At 36.5% G+C, this 23,614-nt stretch overlaps 1 protein-coding gene across 1 annotated transcript in view; it reads right to left on the bottom strand.

Annotated features, from left to right (window-relative positions):
- The window catches only part of Nlg2 (Neuroligin 2), a 39,131-nt gene that overhangs the window by 9,313 nt on the left and 6,204 nt on the right, over window positions 1-23,614 (bottom strand). The window contains exon 2 of the mRNA XM_068284878.1: window positions 1,303-2,300. Coding sequence (XP_068140979.1) covers window positions 1,303-2,000 — 698 coding nt within the window. The 5' untranslated portion in view covers window positions 2,001-2,300. The remainder of the gene's footprint in view (window positions 1-1,302; window positions 2,301-23,614) is intronic.

Below are 23,614 nucleotides of genomic sequence, written 5' to 3'. Positions count from 1 at the left end.
ATTTTGTCAATTTAAGGACTTGCATTAGTTGGAAATCCAAAAAGGTTGAATATTATTTAAAATATTAATATTCTGGGGGATATCCTGCCTTCCTTCTGGATTCGTCTATGATTTCGATTTTGGAAAAACAAATTTGACATGACTACATATATTAACTAAGTGGTGTAAAACAATTTTGTTTTAAATTTACCTAGTTGTCGAACTGATGAAATTGAAATTTAAATTGCAAATCATGCAAATCACAATGTAGTCATTTTATAAATAAATTTACTTGGCAATCAATTCTAATGTCATTCTAATTTTAGCCATAATCATCAAATCCTAAATGTATGAATGTATTTGTTGGATAGTTTTATATACATACATACATGTTTATGCGGATATTTACATAAGCGTATATACATACATATGTATATATATTTTTTTTTTTCATTTTTATTGCAAATATATATTTTTAATTAAAAATCACTTATTTATAGACACGGAATATCAATAACAATTTCAATTCGCACACAAAATGAAAACAGAAAAAATTATTTTGCAAATGTTTAGTATGTAGTTTGTATGTTGATTTTAGTTAAACAAAATGAAACAAAAAAAAAACTAAAAGTTGCAGCAAACTTTTACTGTCTCTCTGGTGGAGTTCATTTAAATTTAAAATTCACCAAAAGTTGAGGGATAATTTTTGCTTTTCTTTGTGTTTAACAACAGAAAATTTCGCTTTTTCCGTTTCTCTTGCTTTTTTTTTCCTTTCGGATGCTGCATATTTAATAAGTTTGGATCCCAAATTGTCGCAAACTTTGGGTAATTGTTAATTGTAAAATAAGTTGTGGATTAATTCCAAGTAGCACTTTGGCTTCATTACAAAATCTACTGCTGCTGCTGCTGATGATGCTGATGTTGCGGCTGGTGGGATGCTTAAATCCTAAAAATAATGTCCAGAGAGGCGTAAATACTTCCGCATGAGCTGGATAAGAGCAACAGCATGATTTCACAGGAAGCAATGGGGACCGCACACACACACACACACACACACACACTCGCACACACTCACATATTTCATAAGAATAATTATTAAAATTGTTTTGCATAAAGTTGGTGGAGAAAACTTTTGCCCTGCCAAACGCAGAGTCACCCAAAAGATAGCGAGTGGAAACGAGAGAGAGAGAGAGGGAGAGAGAACTCCCAAGATAGATGATGGCGCCAATGTGGTGACCCCGTCGTCGTACCCACTACACACACACACACACTCTGTGAGTATTTATATATATATACTCGTAATCTTTGTCACCAAGCACTCACCTGAGACTGCCCACCGGCGGCGAGGCGTATGGTATACCCAGAAATGCTTCCACCAATGGCGATGGCGTAGAGCGCACTACTATTCCCCGTAGTAGGCCGTATTTGGTTTTCACCGTGTTACTTCCACCCTGCAGGCACTGGCAACAATCCGGCCAGTGTGAGGATAGCAACAGCAAGAGCATTATCATCGTGCTAGGCGTCAGCTGGTGTCGCCAACAGGATTGTGGATGCGTGTATAGTTGATGTCGTCGCTTTGCTGATTGCCAATGATTGTGTTTGTCGTTCTCCTTCTCCATCTCCTCGTCGTCCTTGTCATCCTCGTTTTCGTCATCTTTATCGTCGTTGTTGTCGTTGATGTTAGTTTTTCTTTTGTGTGTTGAAGAGGAAATCTCTAGAAATCTTTTTAATGTTATCAGTCTTATAATGCAAATTCCCATCATCATAGTGCGGGCATCCGTTTCCGTATCCGCTATCACCTCCATTTCCATATCCACATTCACATTCCCATTCTCATTCGTATCCACATCCGCATCCGTTTCATCTGTTTCCGCTTCCGTTGTTGCCATTTGCTGCTGCACAATTGCTGCACAAATGTTTCTAATGTAGCACATCAAGGAACCAAAGAGAAAATATATAGAGTAAATGTGTCGTTTTGCTTTTGTTTTTCGATTTGATTTTGGATTTAGATTTGTCATCATTATCAATTGGCTTCTATGCTCCTTTTCCGCTTGCCCAGTGCTCTGACTTTTCCGTTTCTGTTTCGGTTTCGGTTTCGGTTTCTGTTTCTGGGTTTGCTTTGCTTTTTCATTTTCATTTTCACAGCTGTAGTGCTCTGGTTTAACTTGTTCGGCACGTCTAGCACTGGCATGGTCATACCCTAATGCTTTGATTTCAAATATTATACACTGGACGTGGTCTCTATAATAAATGCACCTTCACGCCTTATCCTTGGTCTGCTGCTTGGATTGCTGCTTGGACTGCTGCTGATGTGAAAATATCTGCAAAATGTGCAAGAAAAAATGAAATTGCGAATTAACTTTTAGTTGGCCAAAATGAAGTTACTGTCTTTGGTGAATACAGTGAGAGAAAAAGTTCTAAATGAACCAAATTTTCCGTTTCCGTTTGGGTTACACAGTGCGTATGATTTATACAGATTACAGATTGCAAACCCCAAGAACAAAATGACTCTTTGAAAAATGTTTTTCTTTGATCAATAGAAATAGTAAAACATATTTCTAACGCTGCAATAACTTCTTCTTGTAAAGATGCATCCACTTTTCTTTTTGATATTTTGATTCTACTTAAATAAGTAAATAAATTTCAAATCTCATTAAATGGAAATTTCCAAAAGTGTAGAAATTCTAAACCTTTGAGATTATAAAAGATTTCACCTTTCACGTCACACACCGCATACGCACACACACAGACTCGCACACACATGGATAAACGTTCACGTACTTGCACTCACACAGACGCAGTCCACCTTTCCGCTGGCAAGTTCTGGTCTTAACTGTGCAACGCATCAGAGCGTGGCATCCTTAAATAGCTTTTGGTCAATGCATCCGGGCGCCGGTTTGTTTCGTTCATGTACCCGTAAATGTGAACCTAGCCTGGCAACGACCCATTCAACCACCAACACCACCACCCACTTTGTATTACCCGTGTGTTTTTTTTTTGCTGGTCCAGGTGCAAAACTGTTGCCTGTCTGCCTGATTTCTTTTTGCCATTTCTAGTAATTTTTTTCTTGTTTCTTTTTTTTTTTTTGCCCTGCCTTTTATGCGAAATAAGGTGATGCTGAGAGGAAGAAAATGAGCTGAGCAGAGTTCTAAGCAGAGGCGTTTGAATCAGTTTGAACTAACTAGTGCAAAGAACTTCATTAACTATTCATTTATGTGCTTAGCTGATAATAAGAGCTGCCCTATGCTGATGCCTTAAATGTTGTCTAAAGAAAAACAAAAAAACGACGAGGCTCAGATTTTTAGTTGCTACGGAAGAAGTTTAGAATGAGAGTCACGAAAGTATAATTGAAGCTGCTAATGATGATAAAACTTTTTATCGCACAGCGTATTCTGAATTGGGAATTGCAATAAGAAAAAGACTCATTTCGGAATCAAATTCTGCCGCAGAAGTTGCTTGCCAACAAGTCGTATGAGTAATATTTCTTTTCCTAAATCCTGGGTTGCATATTTTAGCAGGTATTAATTGGTAAATATTAAATAAAATAGATTTAATTAAAGCTACTTTTAACCTTTACAGTCACACTTTCCACTAAAATGGAAAATATTTAATAAGTTGATTCTTAATGCGGTTTCAATCCAAACAAATTACTTTTTTTTGCAGGCTCTTGAGAATTTTGAAAAAGGCAATTCAAAATTTTTAACATTTTTGTAACTGCATTTCTATTTAAAAAATGTGGGCCTGATTATGTTACGGGAAAACCGGCCATGTTCTTCACAAAACGCCAAAAAAAAAGAATATCACGAAACATTGTTCGTTTTCGGTTTTGGGAAATGGCAAATTTTAGTCATAAGCCACCAAAAGATGGCCAAAGAGCAACAATTTTTTTGAAAAATGTCAAAATATTTTCACATGTAACTCAAAAAGCGTGACAGGTGGGTGGAAAGGGTACTCTGCGCCAGGGATTTCCTGAGGGGCCATGTGAGAAAATATCAGAATGTAACGCAAACAGAATGTTTTGACAAAAGAGAAACGTACATACATACAACCTTTTTAAATCATGTACCTTTCAAAATTTATATTGTGCAACTGTCCATTAAAAATGTCGGCATGGGCTTACTCCAGCATTAGGGACCAAATAGTCAGGCTTTAAACCGGTATTTTGTGTGTTTATATTATGGTTATTAACCAAGACATTTAAACTGTTTAGCTGGCAAAGTTGTTGCTTCGTTCTACAGTGTCTTTTATATTATTAGACTTTCCTTTTTTCTACTACTTTTTTCCACAAAGCAATTGGCTTAAATAAAGTTTTTTTTTCGGATCGACTGATACAACAGGTGTCCCATAATAAGAGGTGCAGTTCCACCCAGTGACTATATCAATTGGTGCTAATTGATTAGAACATTGACAATTTTGCAGTACAGACAGAAAGGACTCTTAATCGAACATAGGGATAGATTATCTCGCTTAATAGCTCTTAAATACTTGATAGTTTTTTAAGGACTGCTCTCGATGAGCGGAAATCAAACGTTGTTGAATATTTAAAGAATGATTTTTGTTCTTTTTTTTATAGCATATTCAAAAATGAAAATGCAATTTTCCTTCAGTTTGAATAGATTCACTTTTAATAGACTGATGACCCATTGGAATTTATGCTGTGATACCTTTTTGTTTTGGTAACCCTTTGACAATTTGCGTAACCCAAATTACCATATCATTTCCATCACATTACAATGCTAATCCAGCGAAATTAAACTGCTTTTGTTAACGCATATGATGAGATTTTTCCCAGTCATGCGAGTGTGCGTGTGCGTGTATGTGTGTGCGAGAGGGTTTTTGGGCCCAAAGTGTAAATATGTCAACCTTTTAGGTGTTAATTTAATGCACTGCCCACTTCAGTTCTGCCCCGCCCTACCCTTAAATGTTGTGTGGTGTTTTGTCCTGGCTTGTAATTTGCTATTTAAAACAACAACAAGAGAGAGAGAGAGAGAAAAAAAAACAGAAAACCAAAAAGCAAAACAAAACCGGGAAGACATAACAAATGATATGAACTGCTCTAAGCTCTTGTGGGGCTCATTAACAATTGTTGTACCAGCATTTTGTTTCCTGCTTGCTGCTTTTTGGCCACATTACATTACCAAGAGTGGATGGCCCGTTTTGGAGTGAGTGGTGATATATATCTTCTGCTCTAAGCAGAGAGTTGTTTAAATCGCATGTATATACCATACTTTGTATAAGTATAAGTATATCCATGTGTATGTATGTAGCATGTCTAAAGCTAAACAATTGACAGAAATAAAACAATGTCGAGACGAGACGAGAGACATTGAAGCTAAAATAAACATACAATTTCACTAAATTGCAGCCATAAAACTAAAGTTTAACTATGGACCAGGGAGAGCTCTGACATTTTTCTATAGTAAACAGAGGAATCAGGGCAACTTTTTTGGTGTTTTGTGTGTGTGTGTGTGCTTTGTGTGTATCTGTGTGCGTGTTGACAACCAAAATGTCGGCACGTTTTTAACGGGAATTCTCCATTTTTTTTCTTATTTTTTGTCTTCTTGTGCCATCTCTTTTATTCTACTTTACGTTGCAAATACTGTGAGTCATGTGCATGGAGAAAATTCTAAAATATTTCGAAATAAATTTCAACTTTTAAATTAACTAAAAGCTTAAAAAGACATTCTTCAGAGAAAAAGGAAATAGGAATTACTCAAACACACATATAAAGAGCTGGATATATATATTTTTGGTTTAACTATTTGATAGAAAAATTGAAGTAGACATGGTAGAAGAACTGCATGTTTCCGGTATGATAAATATTTACATTTTTCCTTGGCAAATGTCTTTCAAAGCTATGCGTTTTGCACTACACCCCCAATCGGCCCTCTGTCTCCTACTCTGCCCCGGCCCATTTCCTTTTTTTATGAAAAATCTGTAAAGACCGATAAAATTGCATATTTTTGCATGAAAGGCATTCAGCCCGAGGGGATAGGAAGTTGTCTGTGACTACAAGAGACGAAGACACGCAGACATTTATCCCATAGACCCATACCCATGCCATCTAATTCCATTTCCATACGTTCATTCACACACTCACACACACACACACACACTCAGAGCAGATGAAATGGAAATGGGAAGTGCAAGGGACACAATCACACACTCACACACACATACGACAACAGGATGGCAGAAGGATGAAGCAGAAACTGCCTGAATATGGTTGGAAATCATAGCAAAAGCAAACAGGAAATGTTGCGTTCTTGGCGCTCAGTGCAATTCGCCAACTTCAACTTGATGCCAAGAAGGGGGTAAAAAAAGAGGAAAAAAATATTAAGACAGAAAAAGAAGAAGGTGTAACCATAGAAGCAAATCACACACAAAAGGAAATACATAAGAAAATAAGAGAACGAAATAATTGTCATAAAAGGAGTCGACTCATTAATATCCAGTAAAGTTCTTTTAAGTAAAAATTATAAGCGCAGCATTTATATGGAGTGAGAGAATGAATGCTTTGATGAAAGTAAATTGATTGATTGATTGAGTCAAGATTTTAAGTTCTCGAATTTGCCCTACATACAATAAATGTAGAAGATATTGAAATACTTTTGAGAATTTTGAATCCAGGGATTTACGACTTTTTGAAACATTTTTCATTTATGTTTAGTTGTAATTTAATGGCATTGTTTATTTTTCTTATTAGGGTACAGAAAGAAAGTATTAAGAAAGTATTTTCTTCGTTTAACAGCCGAATCGATAAAGATATGTCCGTCGGTATTAACACTTATATATCTGAAATTATAAGATGTAAAGCCACAAAATTTTGTTTTGTTGAATCGTGGCCCATCGAAGAAGATCAAAAAAATTTAACATGTAAAATAACTGATAATAATTTGCCAGCGCAAACAAATTGGGTGTTTTAATATTCTTTAGTTATCTATGATTATAATAAATAGCGAATAAGAAATAGATCTAAAAATGATTCTTGGACTGTGAAGCAGGGAGAAGTCACATAGGATCCCCTTTTCAAGAAGTGAGGGTGAAACAGTCCTTTGAAGAGACTGACATAGAGCTGCAAATGTTTTTCTATTGTAACTCCCATCCAATATGAGATAGTAACCTGATGTCTCTAGTATACCTTGTTGGCCATTTTACAGGGTACTTATGAAATCGTGAAATGGGCTAAAGAAAACTGCAACACAATCTCAGGTCTTATGCGTTTTTTTTGCTGCCATTTCCTTCTTAACTTGGGGGAACTTTTTGCATTAAACTCGAAATCAAAGTTGCAAAAGCATTAAAATTGTTGCATTTTACAATTTGCAATTGCAAAAAGAACGCCAATGTGTATGAGGAAGACAGAGCGAGAAAGAGAGAGACAGATAGTGTGAGATAAAGGGTGGGAGAGGGGTAGGAACAAAGTAGGACAGAGATGTGAGTTGGTTGGGTTAAAAAAGAATGAAGGAGATAAGGAGCGTTGGTATGGCAAAAATGAAAATACCGAGACAAGGATGTTGATGGCAATTGTTGTCATTGGTTGCGGATTTTCACATTGAATTCTTTTGAAAACAGTTTTCCCTTTCTTCTGTTCGTTTTTCATTCATTTTGCTTCTTTTGATTTCTTTTTTCTTTTTTAATAAGTTTGCGATTAATTTCAGGATATGTATGTACATGAAATTGCTGTGTAATTCATTTGAGGTCAACAATGGAACGAGAGATGTGGCAATAAAAATAACGAAACAACAACAAATTGCTTGCATATGAATGCGAACATGCATTACACACACACACATATATATATATATAAAGATCTGTATGTATGTATATGAAACAAGGATTTATATATAAGTAAGAATAGGACTAAGAGCTATCCCTTTTGCTTTTGTTAATATTAAAACATGGTTCAAGGAAAAGCAAAATGCAATGCAATATATTTGGTTTACTGAAGCATTCAATTGATTTTTCTTTTCTCCAAAAAAAATTGAAAAAAAAAACTTGCTGCAGAAATTTTGCCAACGGCAAAGGAACAGAGACCCGTATTTATTTATTGAATAACAAGAAAGTAGGAAGTTTCTTTATTTCATCTTCGACTATTTTTGTGAGAGCAAAACAAAGGAAACAGAAAATAAATTCAATGACATAGAAAGCACATGGGAATTTAATCACTTTTATATTTGAAAGAGACTTTATTAGATATCTAGTTGAATTCGCATTCTCTTGCGAAATAAATTGACAAGCTTAAATTTCATTGGAAAACCTTTCCCCCCTTTCAAAAGATGTTCATTTGCCAACAATCCTTTTCCCAGACTCACTTGTAGTAAAAGAGACTCTCCTTTCGCCAAAGTACTTAACTTAAGGCAAAATTTGATCCAAATTAGATAGATTTATATATAGATGTCTCGGCAGAGCTAATAAGGTATAAGATTATAATGAGTGTCAAGGAACCCATTGGGCTAACAGCAGACATTGAAGCTGACATTGAGGTAGCTTAGTTTGAATTGCTCAAAGGTCTTGTGATTTTTAATTATATATAAATTACATAACCAATTTAAATTTAGTCTTAAAGGAAATTTTCTTATGAAAATAGAGTCACGTTTTTGTCCTCTGAGGAATCACTCTAAATAGTTGCAGCTTAAATGTTTTCTATTCTTAGTATATGCAATGTCATTCTCATTTGTTAGTCATTAAATGGCCATTGTAAATAGTAGTAGAGTAAAGTAAATAAACTCTTATTTATAGTTTGTCATCTAGAATCTTAAAGCTTTTAAATACCATTTTCATGACGTAGTTTTGCCATCTTAGATAAGCATAATAACTCATATGGAATGCCCAAATTAGATTTTCCTGGTCATAATCGTTTTTTGACATTTTGAAATTTTGAAAAAATTATTTTATTTCTTTTGGCATTTTCAGAATGTAATTACATATGTATGTAGCGTTCATTTAGCGATCGTTACGTATTTATTTATTTATTAATATTTTAATTGCTTGATGACAATTTAGTTCAATATATTGATAGAATTTAAACATACTTATTGAAATAACACTAAACGAATTATGGACCTTGACGTGCGACTCAGTTGACAGTCTCTCTGCGAATGAACCACGGCCTCTTTTACAAGCTCTCTCTCAACTTATATAATGATCCTATGCCCTGCTCTCTCTACTACTACTAGAATGTTCGGCCACTACGCGTTTGTCTCCTCTCTTCTATCACTTTTGATTGCTCTCTCTCAATACCATTTCCCACATTCGGCCCTCCTGACTGTACATTCGACCCGAATGACGGTCCCCACAATTTCATATATTCCGATACAGTTGATGTCCTATTAGGCCCTTCCGCCTGTCCAACTTTCTCTACTTCATATCTACCATGATTTTTAATTGCCGTTACTTTATAGGGTCCTAAATACTTTCCTTTGAGTTTCAGACCAACGCCATATTGGGTACGCTTAATAGCAACCAAATCATTTATTTTGAATCGTTTTCCCTCTTTTCTCTTTAGATTAGCTGACTTCTTGTTCTCCTCCTGAATTTGTTTTATATTTTCAACTGCCTCCATTCGTATTTTCTTTCTGTGTTCTGCTAGTTCTTCGATTAGAAGATCATCGAGTAGTTCTTTAAGGTTTACATCCTCTGATCTACGCATGTCAATACCGGTTAGGATCCTAAAAGGAGCTATCTTAGTACTTCTAGGTGCCGTATCGTTGATGATTTGCTGAACTTTCCCAACGTATTTATACCATGAAGCTGGATTATCTAAACTCATTTTAGCTAGCATTGGAATAACAATCTTGTGAATCCTTTCAACCTGCCCATTTCCTCGCGGTACTCCGGTGGTAATCAATAAATGCACGATGTCGTGATCCTCGCAATACTTTTTGAAAATATGCGATGTAAAAGCCGCGCCTCTATCAGATATCAATCGTACTGGGTTCCCAAAATTTGTTGCTTGAACTTCTAAACACCGTATCACTTCATCTACGCCTGTGCTCCTAGTGGGATACAACCAAACGTACTTAGAAAAACCATCTATAATAACCAACAAGTAATTATACCGTTTATTTGTAAGTTCCATTGGTCCGACGTGATCAATATGGAATGAACCAAGTGGTTTGTCACCCTTTTCTATCGAAGTTAGATATCCCTCTCTTTTGCCAGCCTTTGCGTTAACAACAATACACTCCACACAACTATGTACCACACGAATAACCTTATCTCTCAATTCTGGAATATAGTATGATTTCTCGATTAAATCTTGCGTTTTCTTGACGGAAAAGTGACCCTGGGTATGTGCAAGTCTAATAATCTCATGTTCCATTGCCGAAGGCACTACAATCAACTCATAATTAGGGTCTTTAAAGAGAATCTCGTTCTCTATATAGAAGTCTTTATAACTTTCTTTTTCGACTAGCGTCCTTACTGCCTTGGTCCACTCATCTTCCAACTGAGCTTCTTTTAATCGATGTTTAATAGTGTCCTCAACAAGCATACAACATGCAAAACGACTCAACGCATCGACGTGCCTCATTTGAGTACCTGATCGATGTACGATAACATAATCGAAATCTTGAAGATACATAGCCCAACGAGCAACTCTCAAAGGAACATCTTTCTTTTTCATGGTCATAGCAAATGCGTTACAATCAGTAACTATGGTGAATCGAGATCCTAGGACATAAACACGCCATTTGGTTAGTGCTCCAATTATAGCAAGCACTTCGAGTTCGTAAGAATGATACCTTTCTTCGCACAATTTTGTCTTACGACTCATATATTCAACGGGATGAAATGAATTATCCTCTGGATGCTTTTGTAACAAAGCTGCCCCAAATCCGTATTTTGAAGCGTCCGCATGTATTTCAGTTTGCAATTTCGGGTTAAACAATTTAAGGACAGGTTCTTTAGTCAACGCAGCTCTTAGTTCCTCGAAAGCGAGTTTGTGTATATCTTTGAATTCAAACTTAGAATCCTTACGCATTAAATCGGACAACGGTTTCGCAATTACTGCATACCTTTCAATAAACTTTCTAAAATAGGAAGTTAGACCCAAAAATCTTTGTAACCCCTTTTTGCTATTTGGGATAGGAAAATTCGAAACAGCTCTAATCTTTTCTTTGCTCGGCGTTATGGTACCATTTTCCACATCATACCCTAAAAATAGGACTTTTCGTTGTAGCATCTGACATTTACTCCAATTAATTCGTAAACCGTTTTTGGCTGACACGTCTAGTACGCGTTTTAGCTTGGCCAACCCATCATCGATACCTGTACTTGGAATGATGATGTCGTCCATGTATACTACACAATCGTTTGCTTTAATCAAATCTCGTAACACAACCATTATGAATCTTGTAAATACAGCTGGTGAATTTGAAATACCAAAAGGGACATACAGGAATTCATATTGTCCACTCTGAGTAACAAAAGAAGTGTATTTCTGAGAGCTTTCTACTACCGGTACATGGAAAAATCCGTTTGTTAAGTCTAAAGTTGAAAACATATTGGCACCTTGCAACTTTTCTAAAACGCTGTCCATATGAGCCATGGGAAAGTTATCACGAAGAATCTTTTCGTTTAATTTCCTGTAGTCACAGCATAAACGCTTTTGACCATTCTTTTTCGAGACTAAGACAACTGGCGACGCGTACTCAGAAGTACTGGTTTTAATTATTTTCTCTGCTAGCCATTCTTGAATTTGTTTATCAACAATTTCCTGATCACAAAGGGCTAAACGCCTCGGGTGCTGATACACAGGTATTTCGTCGCTCAATATAATTTTCATGCTTACTGGTGCGTTTGCATTTCTTTTTGGCTGGTAGTTCCGAATTAATTTCTCTACTTCCCCTTTTATCAAATGGTTTAAATGCGAAAGATTTATGTCTGGACTCTTATCCCTGTCTTCAATATTTGTGATGAAGATATTTCCAATATCTCCTGCCCACTGAATATCTGACTCATTTTGTTCTCTCTTCGACATACTATGGGTGTGACAAACTTCTATATCGTTGCGCATAGCAAACCTAGATCCATTTGCTGTTACATTTATATTGACAGTGTTCAATATCGTTCGACCCAGTATAGCATCAAAACTTATATCCTGATCTGGCACTACATGGAATTCTATGTTCATAACTAAACCATCCACTTTCACTGGTATGATAAAACTACCGAAAGTCAACACTTTACTGTCGCCAATTCCTGTTAAGTGTCTAGCTCCGCCTAATAACGGTTTAGATCCAATCATAAAATAAATATTTCTTCGCATAAGACATAATCCAGCGCCAGTATCTACGAGTCCTTTAAATATAACGTTAGAATATACGATGTTTTTAAGTTCTAACCCTGACGGAGTAAATTCGCTTGACGGCTGTATTACTACATCTTCATTTTCTACCACGTTTGTATTTCTCTCGTATTTAATTGGATTTTCTAGTTTGCACTGTGCCATTCGATGTCCTACTTTACCACATTTGAAACACTTTTGGTCGTTCTTCGGACAGTCTCGTCTGATATGTGATGTATCACCGCAACTATAGCATTTCCGATTCTTAGATGTATCAATTATTTTACCCTGATTAATCTTTCCTCCTGACTGAGCCTCAAACTTGTTTAACGACTTGTGTGAAACACGAACTTTCTGATACGTTTCTATTTGAAACTTCAGTTCTTGTAGATTCCTGGCTTGAAATAGAATAGCTTTATTTACTTGTGAGTCTGGAATGCCCTTTACAAAGTATTCTATCAAGCTCTCATCGTCCAAATTCACTGGTTTGGCAATTTCCATTAACGCATAAAAATATTCATGCAAAGTCTCCTCTCTTTTCTGAGAACGTTGCGATAATATTCTATGAATCTCAGCTGCTGATCGTTTCGAACCAAATTCTTTGCGCAGTGCTGCTTTTAATATCTCCCAATTGTTTATACCATGTTGACTCCGAATAAATGATTTAGCTGCCGCAGCTAACAACTGTTTGGCGTATATAAAGGTCTGTAACTTGTCCCATTGTACTGTAATAGCACACTCTTCTATCTCTTGTACCCACGAATCAATGTCGGGACTACCTGTGCCGGAAAAATAGGATACACTGCCCTCAACATCTTTTAAGGTGTACCAAGATCGACTACAATTGTTTATGGGCAATTCGTCTCTAGCTGTAACTACTGATTCTACTTCTTCATCCTCGCTATCTTGGTCTTGAATATCGTAATGAGTAAGAAGTCTATTCTGTAGATCACGTTTTCTTCCCACTGTGCTTAGGTTCAATTCGGCCAACTTATTTCGCAAATCTGCGACTCGCAATGCCATAACCTCGTCAAGCTCCATATTACAATATTTTCTTTGTTCAATACCAATAATTAATGCTAAGGTTAGTTTTAGTAAATTCAATTAAGGTTAGAACTATGTATATACATATAGTCCCCAAAAAATTTACCCAAGTCCGCTCCTGTCCCACGAAGTCTTCGTTTAATTTCTGCCAGCAGGTTGTCTGTCTTCTTCTAACGTTTTGTCTCTTGCCGCGTCCAGCTTCTGCCTCTGCCAACGGTTCGCCTCTGCCAACGGGTTGCCTCTGCCTCTGCTGACGTTTTGCCTCACGCTACGTCCAGCTTTGCCTCTGCCAACGGGTTGCCTCTGCCAACGGTTCGCCTCTGCCAACGGGTTGCCTCTGCCTCTGCTGACGTTTTGTCTCACACTACGTCCACTTTTTCCTCTGCCAACGGGTTGCCTCTGCCAACGGTTCGCCTCTGCCAACGGGTTGCCTCTGCCTCTGCTGACGTTTTGCCTCACGCTACGTCCAGCTTTGCCTCTGCCAACGGGTTGCCTCTGCCAACGGTTCGCCTCTGCCAACGGGTTGCCTCTGCCAACGGTTCGCCTCTGCCAACGGGTTGCCTCTGCCTCTGCTGACGTTTTACCTCTTGATTCGCTCTGTCCAAATATTTCTAGACTGTTCTAGAAAGATTCACTGATCGCCGTCCGTTACCAAACATGCTCGTGCGTGTAGTTTTGCGTCGTAACGTATTTGGACACCAACGATTTAATGCAACAAATTTAGCACAGCCTATCTCGCTTGCTCTTACACAATGATGCCGACACAAAAAGTTGATCCTTTGTCACTTCGAAGAACTTTATTTGTTGTCTCTTTCACTCACGCAGTGTTATATGTTTGTATGTTAATTTCTTTAAACAATATCCCGGACGAGCCCCCAAAAATGTAGCGTTCATTTAGCGATCGTTACGTATTTATTTATTTATTAATATTTTAATTGCTTGATGACAATTTAGTTCAATATATTGATAGAATTTAAACATACTTATTGAAATAACACTAAACGAATTATGGACCTTGACGTGCGACTCAGTTGACAGTCTCTCTGCGAATGAACCACGGCCTCTTTTACAAGCTCTCTCTCAACTTATATAATGATCCTATGCCCTGCTCTCTCTACTACTACTAGAATGTTCGGCCACTACGCGTTTGTCTCCTCTCTTCTATCACTTTTGATTGCTCTCTCTCAATACCATTTCCCACATGTATATTTAAAAACAAATATGTACATATGTATGTATAAAATATGAAACATTATGGGCAGAAAACTTATAGTGAAGCAGGTGAGGGGAGTCAAATATTGACAGAGAGGGTAAAAATGTACAGGACAATGTGACTGATACATATATGGCAAAAAGAGAGAAAAACAGGAATAAGTAAATACAAATATTTGCTACAACAAAATGAAAACTTTTTCTGTTTGATGTACAGAAAGCGTTTCGAAATAATAATAATTTTATTTAAAAAAGGATGCTCTTTTGAAAGAGGCTTTGGTCAGGCTTTCCTGTTCATTGCATTTATTACATACATTTTAAATCAGAAGTTTAAATTTAAAATGATATTCCAGGCACTCTTGAAGCTAATCCTTTGAAAGATTACATCAAATAGTTGGGTATATCTGTATGGACTCTATGAGTCTGATTAGCCTAAAGGATATACTTCGACTTATTAATATTTAAAGTCTTACTTATTTTAGGCAGTTTAATGAGTAAAGTATCGAAATTGGCATATGGTAAGCGACTTTCCTTTCGCTTTGGTTTTTTAACATTTATTCTTTTTCGTTTTTGTTGCAAATTTTCACATAATTTTCTTGGGACATATTTGGATGATATCTTAATCCAATTTCAAAATGTTGGCGCCGCAACAAAAACAATTACGATGACCCTTGTCGAAATTGTCGACGGTCATGAAAAATGGTCAAATAATTAGCTCAAAAGTTACCATTGACTGCTAATGCAAAGGGACGCATTTGGCTTTCTCTTTTTCGCTTTTCGCTTTTGGTTTATTTTATGTTGTTGTTGTTGCTTTGGGAAAAAGGCCGAAAGGTTCACAGGATTACAAAGGACGCTAGCAGACAGCTGAGATACGAAGGACTCAAGTGGAACCAAAGAACAGAACAGGGGCTATGTGGCAATTTCAATTTCGTAAAAAGGAATTACGCTCACTCTTTTTCTCTTTCGCTTTTATTTTTATTATTTAAATTATAATTTTCATTTGACCTTTTTTTGTGTGTGAGTGTGTGTGCGCTAACATGATTGAGTGTGTGTGTGTGTGGGGTCTGTGTGAGTGTTTGGGAATACGGGCTCTACGTCTGTTCTAAATGGCAAAAGGCGTAAGCTGCGTCGTCGTCGTCGTCGTCATCGTCATCGTCATCCTCAGGCCAAAAGCACCAAAGTGGAACTACAAAACATTTCAAATGCCATTTAGTGCCAGCCGTCGTTGCACCTCACCAGCACACACACACACACACACACAGAGAGAGACACATGCCGGAACTAGGGGCGGTAAAATTGCAGAAACTTTCCCCCTTTCATTATGCTGCAAAATAAACGAGGTTACATGGCTGCTTGAATCCAGCATCGAATGAGACAGGACGAGAGGGCGGCTAAAGCTCTTGCCAAGCATTTTTTAGTTCCTCTTTGTATACACTAGCTAAGGAGTATCAAAGCTAGAGCAAGAATTTTGGCATAGTAAAAATGACTACAAGACCTGATCAATATAATATTTGACAAGTTTGTGTCTTAAAGGACGCAGTTTTCTGTGTTGAAAAGTGTGATTAAGGTTTCCGTCTTTTATGTTAAAGAGGAACCTTTAAGAAATGTTTCACATCAAAATATACCAAGCCTTTAATTAGGTTTCTTCTGCTGTTTCAAACACAAACTTCAGCAAGAATCAGCATCGAACGGATACTGAAAAAAAGTTGATCAAAATGTGGATGGCATATCACAATTTGCCTGTCATCTCCAAGAAAATAGAAACTTTTAATTGCTCTAATTACAAGTTTTGAAACAAGTTTAAAATAGACAAATTCAATTGAAAACTGATGGTTATATGTATGTATGTATGTATGTATGTAGATGGACTTTCAAGTAAAACAAGTAATTGGTAAGAGTATTTAAGTACCAGAACATTATAAGTTGGCCGTACTCAGCTTCTTTTTTTCGGTGTTCCCATTTTTTAACTTTGTTATAGTATATTATATATCTAAATGTGTGTTCAACATGAGCATGTAAAAGTGTGTATATACATATTCCTCTATATGTATTTTTTATTTTCATTTTCAAGATTTGTCAAGTTGGCGAATTTTGTTGATTTTCCCTTTTTGTGTCTGTGTGCTGTGTGAGTATCGTATGTGTGTGTGTTGCGTGTGTCAATAAACCTGAAACATTGCCATATTTTCGTTTTTCGCTTTTTTTGTTTTGCTGCTTTGGATAATTAGAAACTATTTTCCGCATTTGTGTTGACAAAGGACTTTATTACTGGTTGACCTTTCCAGTTATTCTCATTTCAATTTATATTCTTTTTTTTTTGTCTCTCTGGAACGGAAATCGAAAATAAAGTTTGCACAAACATGTTGAAGGTTATACAAGTTTAGAATATATATGTATGTGTGTGTGTGTGTGTGTATGCGGTGTGTTCGCTTTTTGAGCTTGGGGAAATTGCTTTTTAATGGCTTTTTAGTTTAGCTATAGATTTGCCCTGAAGTATGCACAATTTTATTGCCTACTTTTTAGGGCACAGATTGAATATTTTACAATACTATTAAGACATATTGAAAACCGAAAGTGTTAAGGCATATACATACGTATATGTATATATGCATGTAAGTAGGCATAACAAAAGTGAATAAATTGTCTTTAGTCTTGAGAAATTTGATGTAAATTTTCACAATTTGCCTAATTGCTTAAGGGTAAAGTGTCTATAAATAAAGTAGTTAAAGCACTTTAATAGAGTAGTTAAATTTACATCTAATTTATCAATAATATTGATTAAACTGTGTGACAAAATTTTCGAAAATTTTTTTGAACTGTTTTAAGATGTAGCAAATTTTGTAGGTATTTTAAAATTATGAAGAATTCTTATAAAAATTATTGTTTAACTTATTTTTGTAAGTTTTATTAGACTTTAATGTTAGTCAAAGAAAGAATTTCTGAAGGGCTCCGTTTAGTTATTTTTACTTTTCGAAATTTTTGTTTTAATTTGAAAAAAACATATACATAATTTAAAGAAAACTACTGCAAAGTCCAACATTAACAAGTATTTGAATGCTTCATAAATCTCTCCCTGGGCAACCTAAAATACATACGTTAATAATTATGCCTACAAGTAGCTAATGTTTTATAATTCCTAATTACTCCCCAATGGAATGCCGAGTTGTGTGGCCTAATGACCTTAAAGGACATACCCAAAAGAGCAAATGTAAAATGCAAATGAGACAAACGTGGTCAATTGAAACATATAAATTCCAAGTTGATTTACACATTTGTACAATACAAGCGAGCAATGGAGGCGATTAACACAAGGGACACTGATGGGTCTGAGATGAAGATATGTACGTACGTAGTATATCCTGTAAGTGAGTGTGAAGGAGGGTGGGCATGAACTAGGCTAGGCGGAGCTCGGAGGAAAGTTGACCAAATTACGCAGGCATAAATTATTTATGACTGCGGCAAACATTTCGCCCATATACATATAAACATACTCTAGACTCCTGAATAGTTGCCACACTAACACAAACACACACCACACACATACATACATGATGTAATGTGTAGTGGGTAATAAGGCGTTGTTAAGGAGAAGACAGAGAGGGAGAGGAGAGGGGAGACCAGAGTGATGGACTGGAGGGAGGACCGTTGGCAAGCACTTGAGCAAATGTAAACATGCTACGATTCTGCTCTTCGTTCGTATTTACTATGTACTTAGTATAATTAAATGGGCTTAATGCAAATGTGGAGTTTCCCTCGGCTCTCTTTTCACTCTTCTAGCTACCGTTTCATGCATCATCCATCCAAATAACCATCCAAACAACCGAACAGCCAGTCAAACGAAGCCATGCATCCACAGACGTGCCACTTGGCAGTTCGTAGTTGAAATCTCGTTTGTGTGGTTTTTTTTGTTTCTCTATTTTCGAGATCGTTTGTAATTTAATGAATATGCAAATAAAAGGGATGCACTTAAATGCCAATGTGTGCAATGAGCATGAAGATACATATATATAAAGTACAGGGTAATGTGTATCTACAATATGTGTACCACTTGGTTGGTAAATATATATTCAATCGTAATTTATTGCTGCCATGAAGCGCAAAAGTTTCAATCGGTGCCAATGGAATTAATCGGAGTCTGCGCACACACACACACGTACACACCTACACTGACACCGACACACACTTACACTCACATTCACATTCACATTCACATCCACACACTCTCTCTCTTAAGAGCACTTCGATAGGGTTCTCTTGTTTTGTGTGTGGTGCGTTTGTTAATGTATTTATGTATGTATCTAGGTAAATGTGTTTTTGTTCGGTTTCAAGTATTCATACTTGTATTGTTGTTGTTGTTGTCGTTCTTGGTGTTTTTATTCTGATGTGTTCTCAACTAACAAACAAACAAAAACAACAAAACGCAAGCAAAAACAGAAACAAGTGCCGAGCAAAGTTGAAGTGTATCTTTTAGATAGCCAAATTTTCAGGCATTAAAACTTGTGTACGTGATGATGATAATGATGATGGTGTTGGTGATGTGGATGTGATGGTGTGTGTGTGTGTGTGTGTACTTGACAGCATTTGCATTTGAGTTTGCAAAATTCTTGATTGTAGACAACTCTTATCAAGTTGCCGTGGAGGTGAGATACATGAACTCTATACCAATGGGAAACCTAAGCCTTCTAATGATGTTGATGCTCTAGCTCAATGAAAATTCTATGAGCTCGAAAATTAAATTGCGGATTATTTGCCATGAATGAATCCTTCATTTTGTAGATAAGAGTTTGTTCTTCGTCACTAAGAGAACTAATGTGTCTAATGAACATACATACATATAAATATGTAGTATATTAATAGAATACTTATAATAAATTGGCAAACACACAAACATCTTAAAACTAAAAGTAAAATGGGAAAAGCATTAGAAATAGACTAAGATTTGATAACGTATATTAAATAATATTCATTAATTAGTTTTTGTTGAAGTTTAAATTTACTTTTCTTAATAACAACATTTCTACAATTTGGATTTAAGCACATAGATATGTACATGGCGTGAATATTCTCTCTCTGGCGGAATATATAGCCTTCTAAGAATGCCTGACCAAGAAATAAGGCAAAATTGAAAGAACTTTTAAATTGTTTAAATATTTGCAAAGCGGAGAGAGAACGGTTCTTGGCCCCAAAATTCCCCAGCAAAAAAGTCAAACTATCTGAATAGTTTCTCAGTTTAAAAGCTATCGAAGCAGAGCTTGAACTTAAAGCTACATAGGTCCCTACATAGGTTAAGTCTTTGAAGGGAAATAGTATAAATTAGAACAGAATTTAGAGTTATTAATCGATAAGTTGGAGTATCTGTAACAAATTTGCCATTTACATAATGATTTAGAACAATCAAAGATCGCTCAGCGGATATTATTCTAAAGTATTTCAAAAGTGTGTGGAAGCTTTAAACTGCTTAAAAATTAATATTTATAATAAGCTCTAATCTAATATATTCGGGCCACAGAATGCAGCAAAAGCTTCCTGTATGTCTTTTGCATACTTAAGGGGTAAAAATTTCTCTCTTAGTACTAATTTCCTTGACTTAGGCAAAGTGTAACTAGTTAATTGAGAATTGTTTATTACTTTAAAATCAAATAGTTGTACTAAAAGCCAATGAACTGTCGGTTAAGGAACTTTTTTAAGTCTTGGGCAAAGATTAACCCGTATCTTTTTTGTGTGGCAAAGTTTTTGAATTGCAGTTGCGCTGTTTTGAAAAGTTGGTTATAAACAAAGTTGAGCTTAATAATGACTTATTGTTTGCCCCATAAAGTATGCTACACTTTGTGGCATTAAACATGATTCTGTTTTCTCAACACGTTCACATCATAATAATAATATTTATGTACTTTTTCATAATGAAATTTTTATATGCTTATATTAATAAGTTATCAGTGATTGGCTTTATTATACATTCATTCATATATGTGAGCATATACCCATTTATGTACATGAAAGTACAAAAAGGTCGATAGCGATTCATTACCATAAGATAATTAACATGTAATCAGTGTTGTAACGACCAACTGGTCTTTTTGCTGCTGCTGCTGCTGTTGCTTGCTCCTCGTAAATATCTGAAATTGAATGCTGCAAATGGCATAAATTTAATTTCCAGACGGAAATCCTTTACCCTCCTTGGGCATCCCTTTCGGGCCTTTACTCTTAGCGTTTAAGGAATTAAATTGTATATATCGTATAATGATAAAAAACAATAAAGTTGAAACTGCAAAATCAAGTGCATAAATCAGCCCGAAACGAAATGATGGTTGGCCGCCCGTTCCGACCGATTCAACTTTACTCAGCTCTCTGCTCGTGTCATGCAAGTAAATGGCATATCAATGCGTGATTACGTATACGCAGCATGGGCCAACAAATTGCTATGCCTGAAGGAAGGAAAAGGCGAGTGTACGACAGAGATAGAGAGAGAGAAAGAGACGGGAGTATGAGGTAACAGGATGTGGAGGGCGTTCGCTTCATTATGCCGAATACCTACGTGCACTACTACTTATTTATCAAGTGATGGCAACGTCACCGCCGCTTTTATTTATGAAAGTGTGCGCTGAGTACGCCGAGCCGCCTTCATACCGCGCAGTCCTTAACCATTCATCCATCCATCCATTCTATATATTATATAGTATGTGTATGCCACCACTCTATATCCCACCGCCCGCTGGGTCAGGCGATTGCTTCCGCATCATCGCACACTGGGGCAGAAAATATGTTTCGCATTAAGTATTGCAAAATATGAAAGAAAGAAAAAAAATCACAAATTGTGTACGTAGTTGAAATAATTTCTTGAACATGCATCTAATTAAAAAATAGCTACTCAAATGAAGAACAGCAATAGGCCTTAAAATAGCAATTTTTAATAGGGAAATTCCGACTTGAGGTTTTTTGAAATGTGTTTAGCTTCAAAAAGCATTATTTGAGTAGTTAAGCTTAACTCTTTGAAGTATATTGATATTATTTGTTGGATCTAATGTTATTATCTTAATTTGGTTAAACTGCGTGCCATACAGTGGAGGATTCATGGGGTCTAAAATCTTCATCCACATTAGAAGCCCACTTCCAAATCCTCGTTGCATAATAGTTTATGCTGATATAACAAATTAAAACATTTATCTGCCTGTATGTATTTTCAATAATTTAAATGAAGCAATGATAAGTTTTATGCAATTAATGTACACAATAAAGTTAATGGAATTCATTTTATAATTCATTTTATAATTCATTAAAGTGGACTGGTTGTTGTTTTTGATTTGCCTTTAGGAAAAACAACTTTTTTCCCACCTTGAATTAATTTAAATCAACAGTAAATCAAATTTGGCCTAAAGACAAAACAGATCAACAAATTGTATGGAAAAGTTTCACACAGAACTACATAGAAAGTACAATTTAGAAAAGTTCATTTTGATTGTCATAAATCATAACGATTTGCAAGTAGATGCTTAAACAATACAAAACTGTTTAATTCGTTTCTACTGAAACACAAAGTAGCCAATTTTATGAACAGATGTTATGAACTATTAAAACTTAACTATAAAAATGCAGTTTCCTATAGCCAAGAACGGATATTTGCGGCATTTAAGTGAGGAAAGAAAAAGTATTTGTAGATCATATAAATTAGAATTCCATTTGTCTCTAACACTTTGGGCAAAAATCTTGACCAATGTACGTGTTGGCTTGGTTTGGTTTGGTTCATCATGTCTGTAGGGGACAGGCAACGTATAAAAATACCAAAATAAAGAACATGCAGAGAACGAATGGTTGTCTGTCTGTGTGTGTGTGTGTGTGTGTGCGTGTATTTGTGTGTTAAACGGCTGCTGTTGATAATGAGAAGGACGTTGTGAAGAAGTGCTTGGAGGCGCTGGTTGAGCCGCATCTTTATTCTGATCCGCTGCCTACAACCTTCCTACTACTGATGCTGTTTTCTGCTTTTGCTGTTGCTGTTGATGATGTTTACGTTTGAATAATTTATGACACAATAAAAAAAAAAAAAAAATGAAACCGAAAGAAAGTCAGGACAGGACACACACAGAGATACAGAGACAGAGCGAGAGAGAAAGAGAGAGAGAGAGAGAGATAGAGACACAGTCACACCGACACACCGTTGCAATTGCCGTAAGGTGCAAAAAGGACATGGCTGATGGCAACGGTGGCTATGGAAATGCCATTTAGATATATCCTGTTAGGTACGTGGCGAGCGGCGGTTTTTATTCATTTCAAAAAATGATAATTGGCTACACAACCCAAAAGAGATGGCAAACTGACAGTAACAGAACACATTCTGTGTGTGTATAGAGGATGAATGTGAGAAGGAAGGAATGCAAAGGTGTGGGGGGCAGCTTAAGTTCTGTATAGAATGAGTGGGCGGCATTCGCATCAGCATCAGGAACGAGTTTTTGTGGCGGCTAAATCAGAAACAGAATCTGAGAAAGCACACAAATTCAGTATGGTGAGGAATGGTGAAACGGAAACTGTTTCTAGATGAAGTTGAATGGCAGTCAGAGAGAGCGATAGAGCAAGGCAGGCGAGTGGAAACGGACAGAGTGAAGTGAGCGAGGGAGAGAGGGAGAGAGAAAGGGAGATACAAAGAGAAATACAACAACTGCAAAGGAAAAAAAGGGAATATAAATTGCCTCTTAAATATGGAATAAGTGCGGAAAAGTGTATACCAGTTTAGCCAACAACCACAACGACGACAACAACAATCAGCAAACATGCACATAGATAAACTATGTTGCTCCTGGCCAAGATAAACACTCCTCTTCGCATCGGAAAGCCATCCCACCTCTCATCCCTTCCTTGATCCTCCAACCGTCATACGCTTCACATAGAAATAGAAAAGCCAAGTCTCTGTAACTGTTACAGAGATAAAGCAAAGTGGGCGTGTAATTGCGTGTGTCTATCTATAGGCGTTTGGTTGCTGTTTGCTGGTGTGCAAGGCGTGGCAAGCCATACACACCCACCCTCCGCACCTCCCTGCCTCACACCACCTTTACACACAACACAATTTTCTTTTCAGTTTTTCTCTTCGCTCACCATCTCGCCTCA

Source organism: Drosophila tropicalis, unplaced genomic scaffold (genome assembly GCF_018151085.1).
Source record: "Drosophila tropicalis isolate 14030-0801.00 unplaced genomic scaffold, ASM1815108v1 contig_393, whole genome shotgun sequence".
Taxonomy (NCBI): domain Eukaryota; kingdom Metazoa; phylum Arthropoda; class Insecta; order Diptera; family Drosophilidae; genus Drosophila; species Drosophila tropicalis.
Note: the sequence above shows the minus strand (reverse complement) of the source record. Positions and strands in the feature narration are given on the sequence as shown.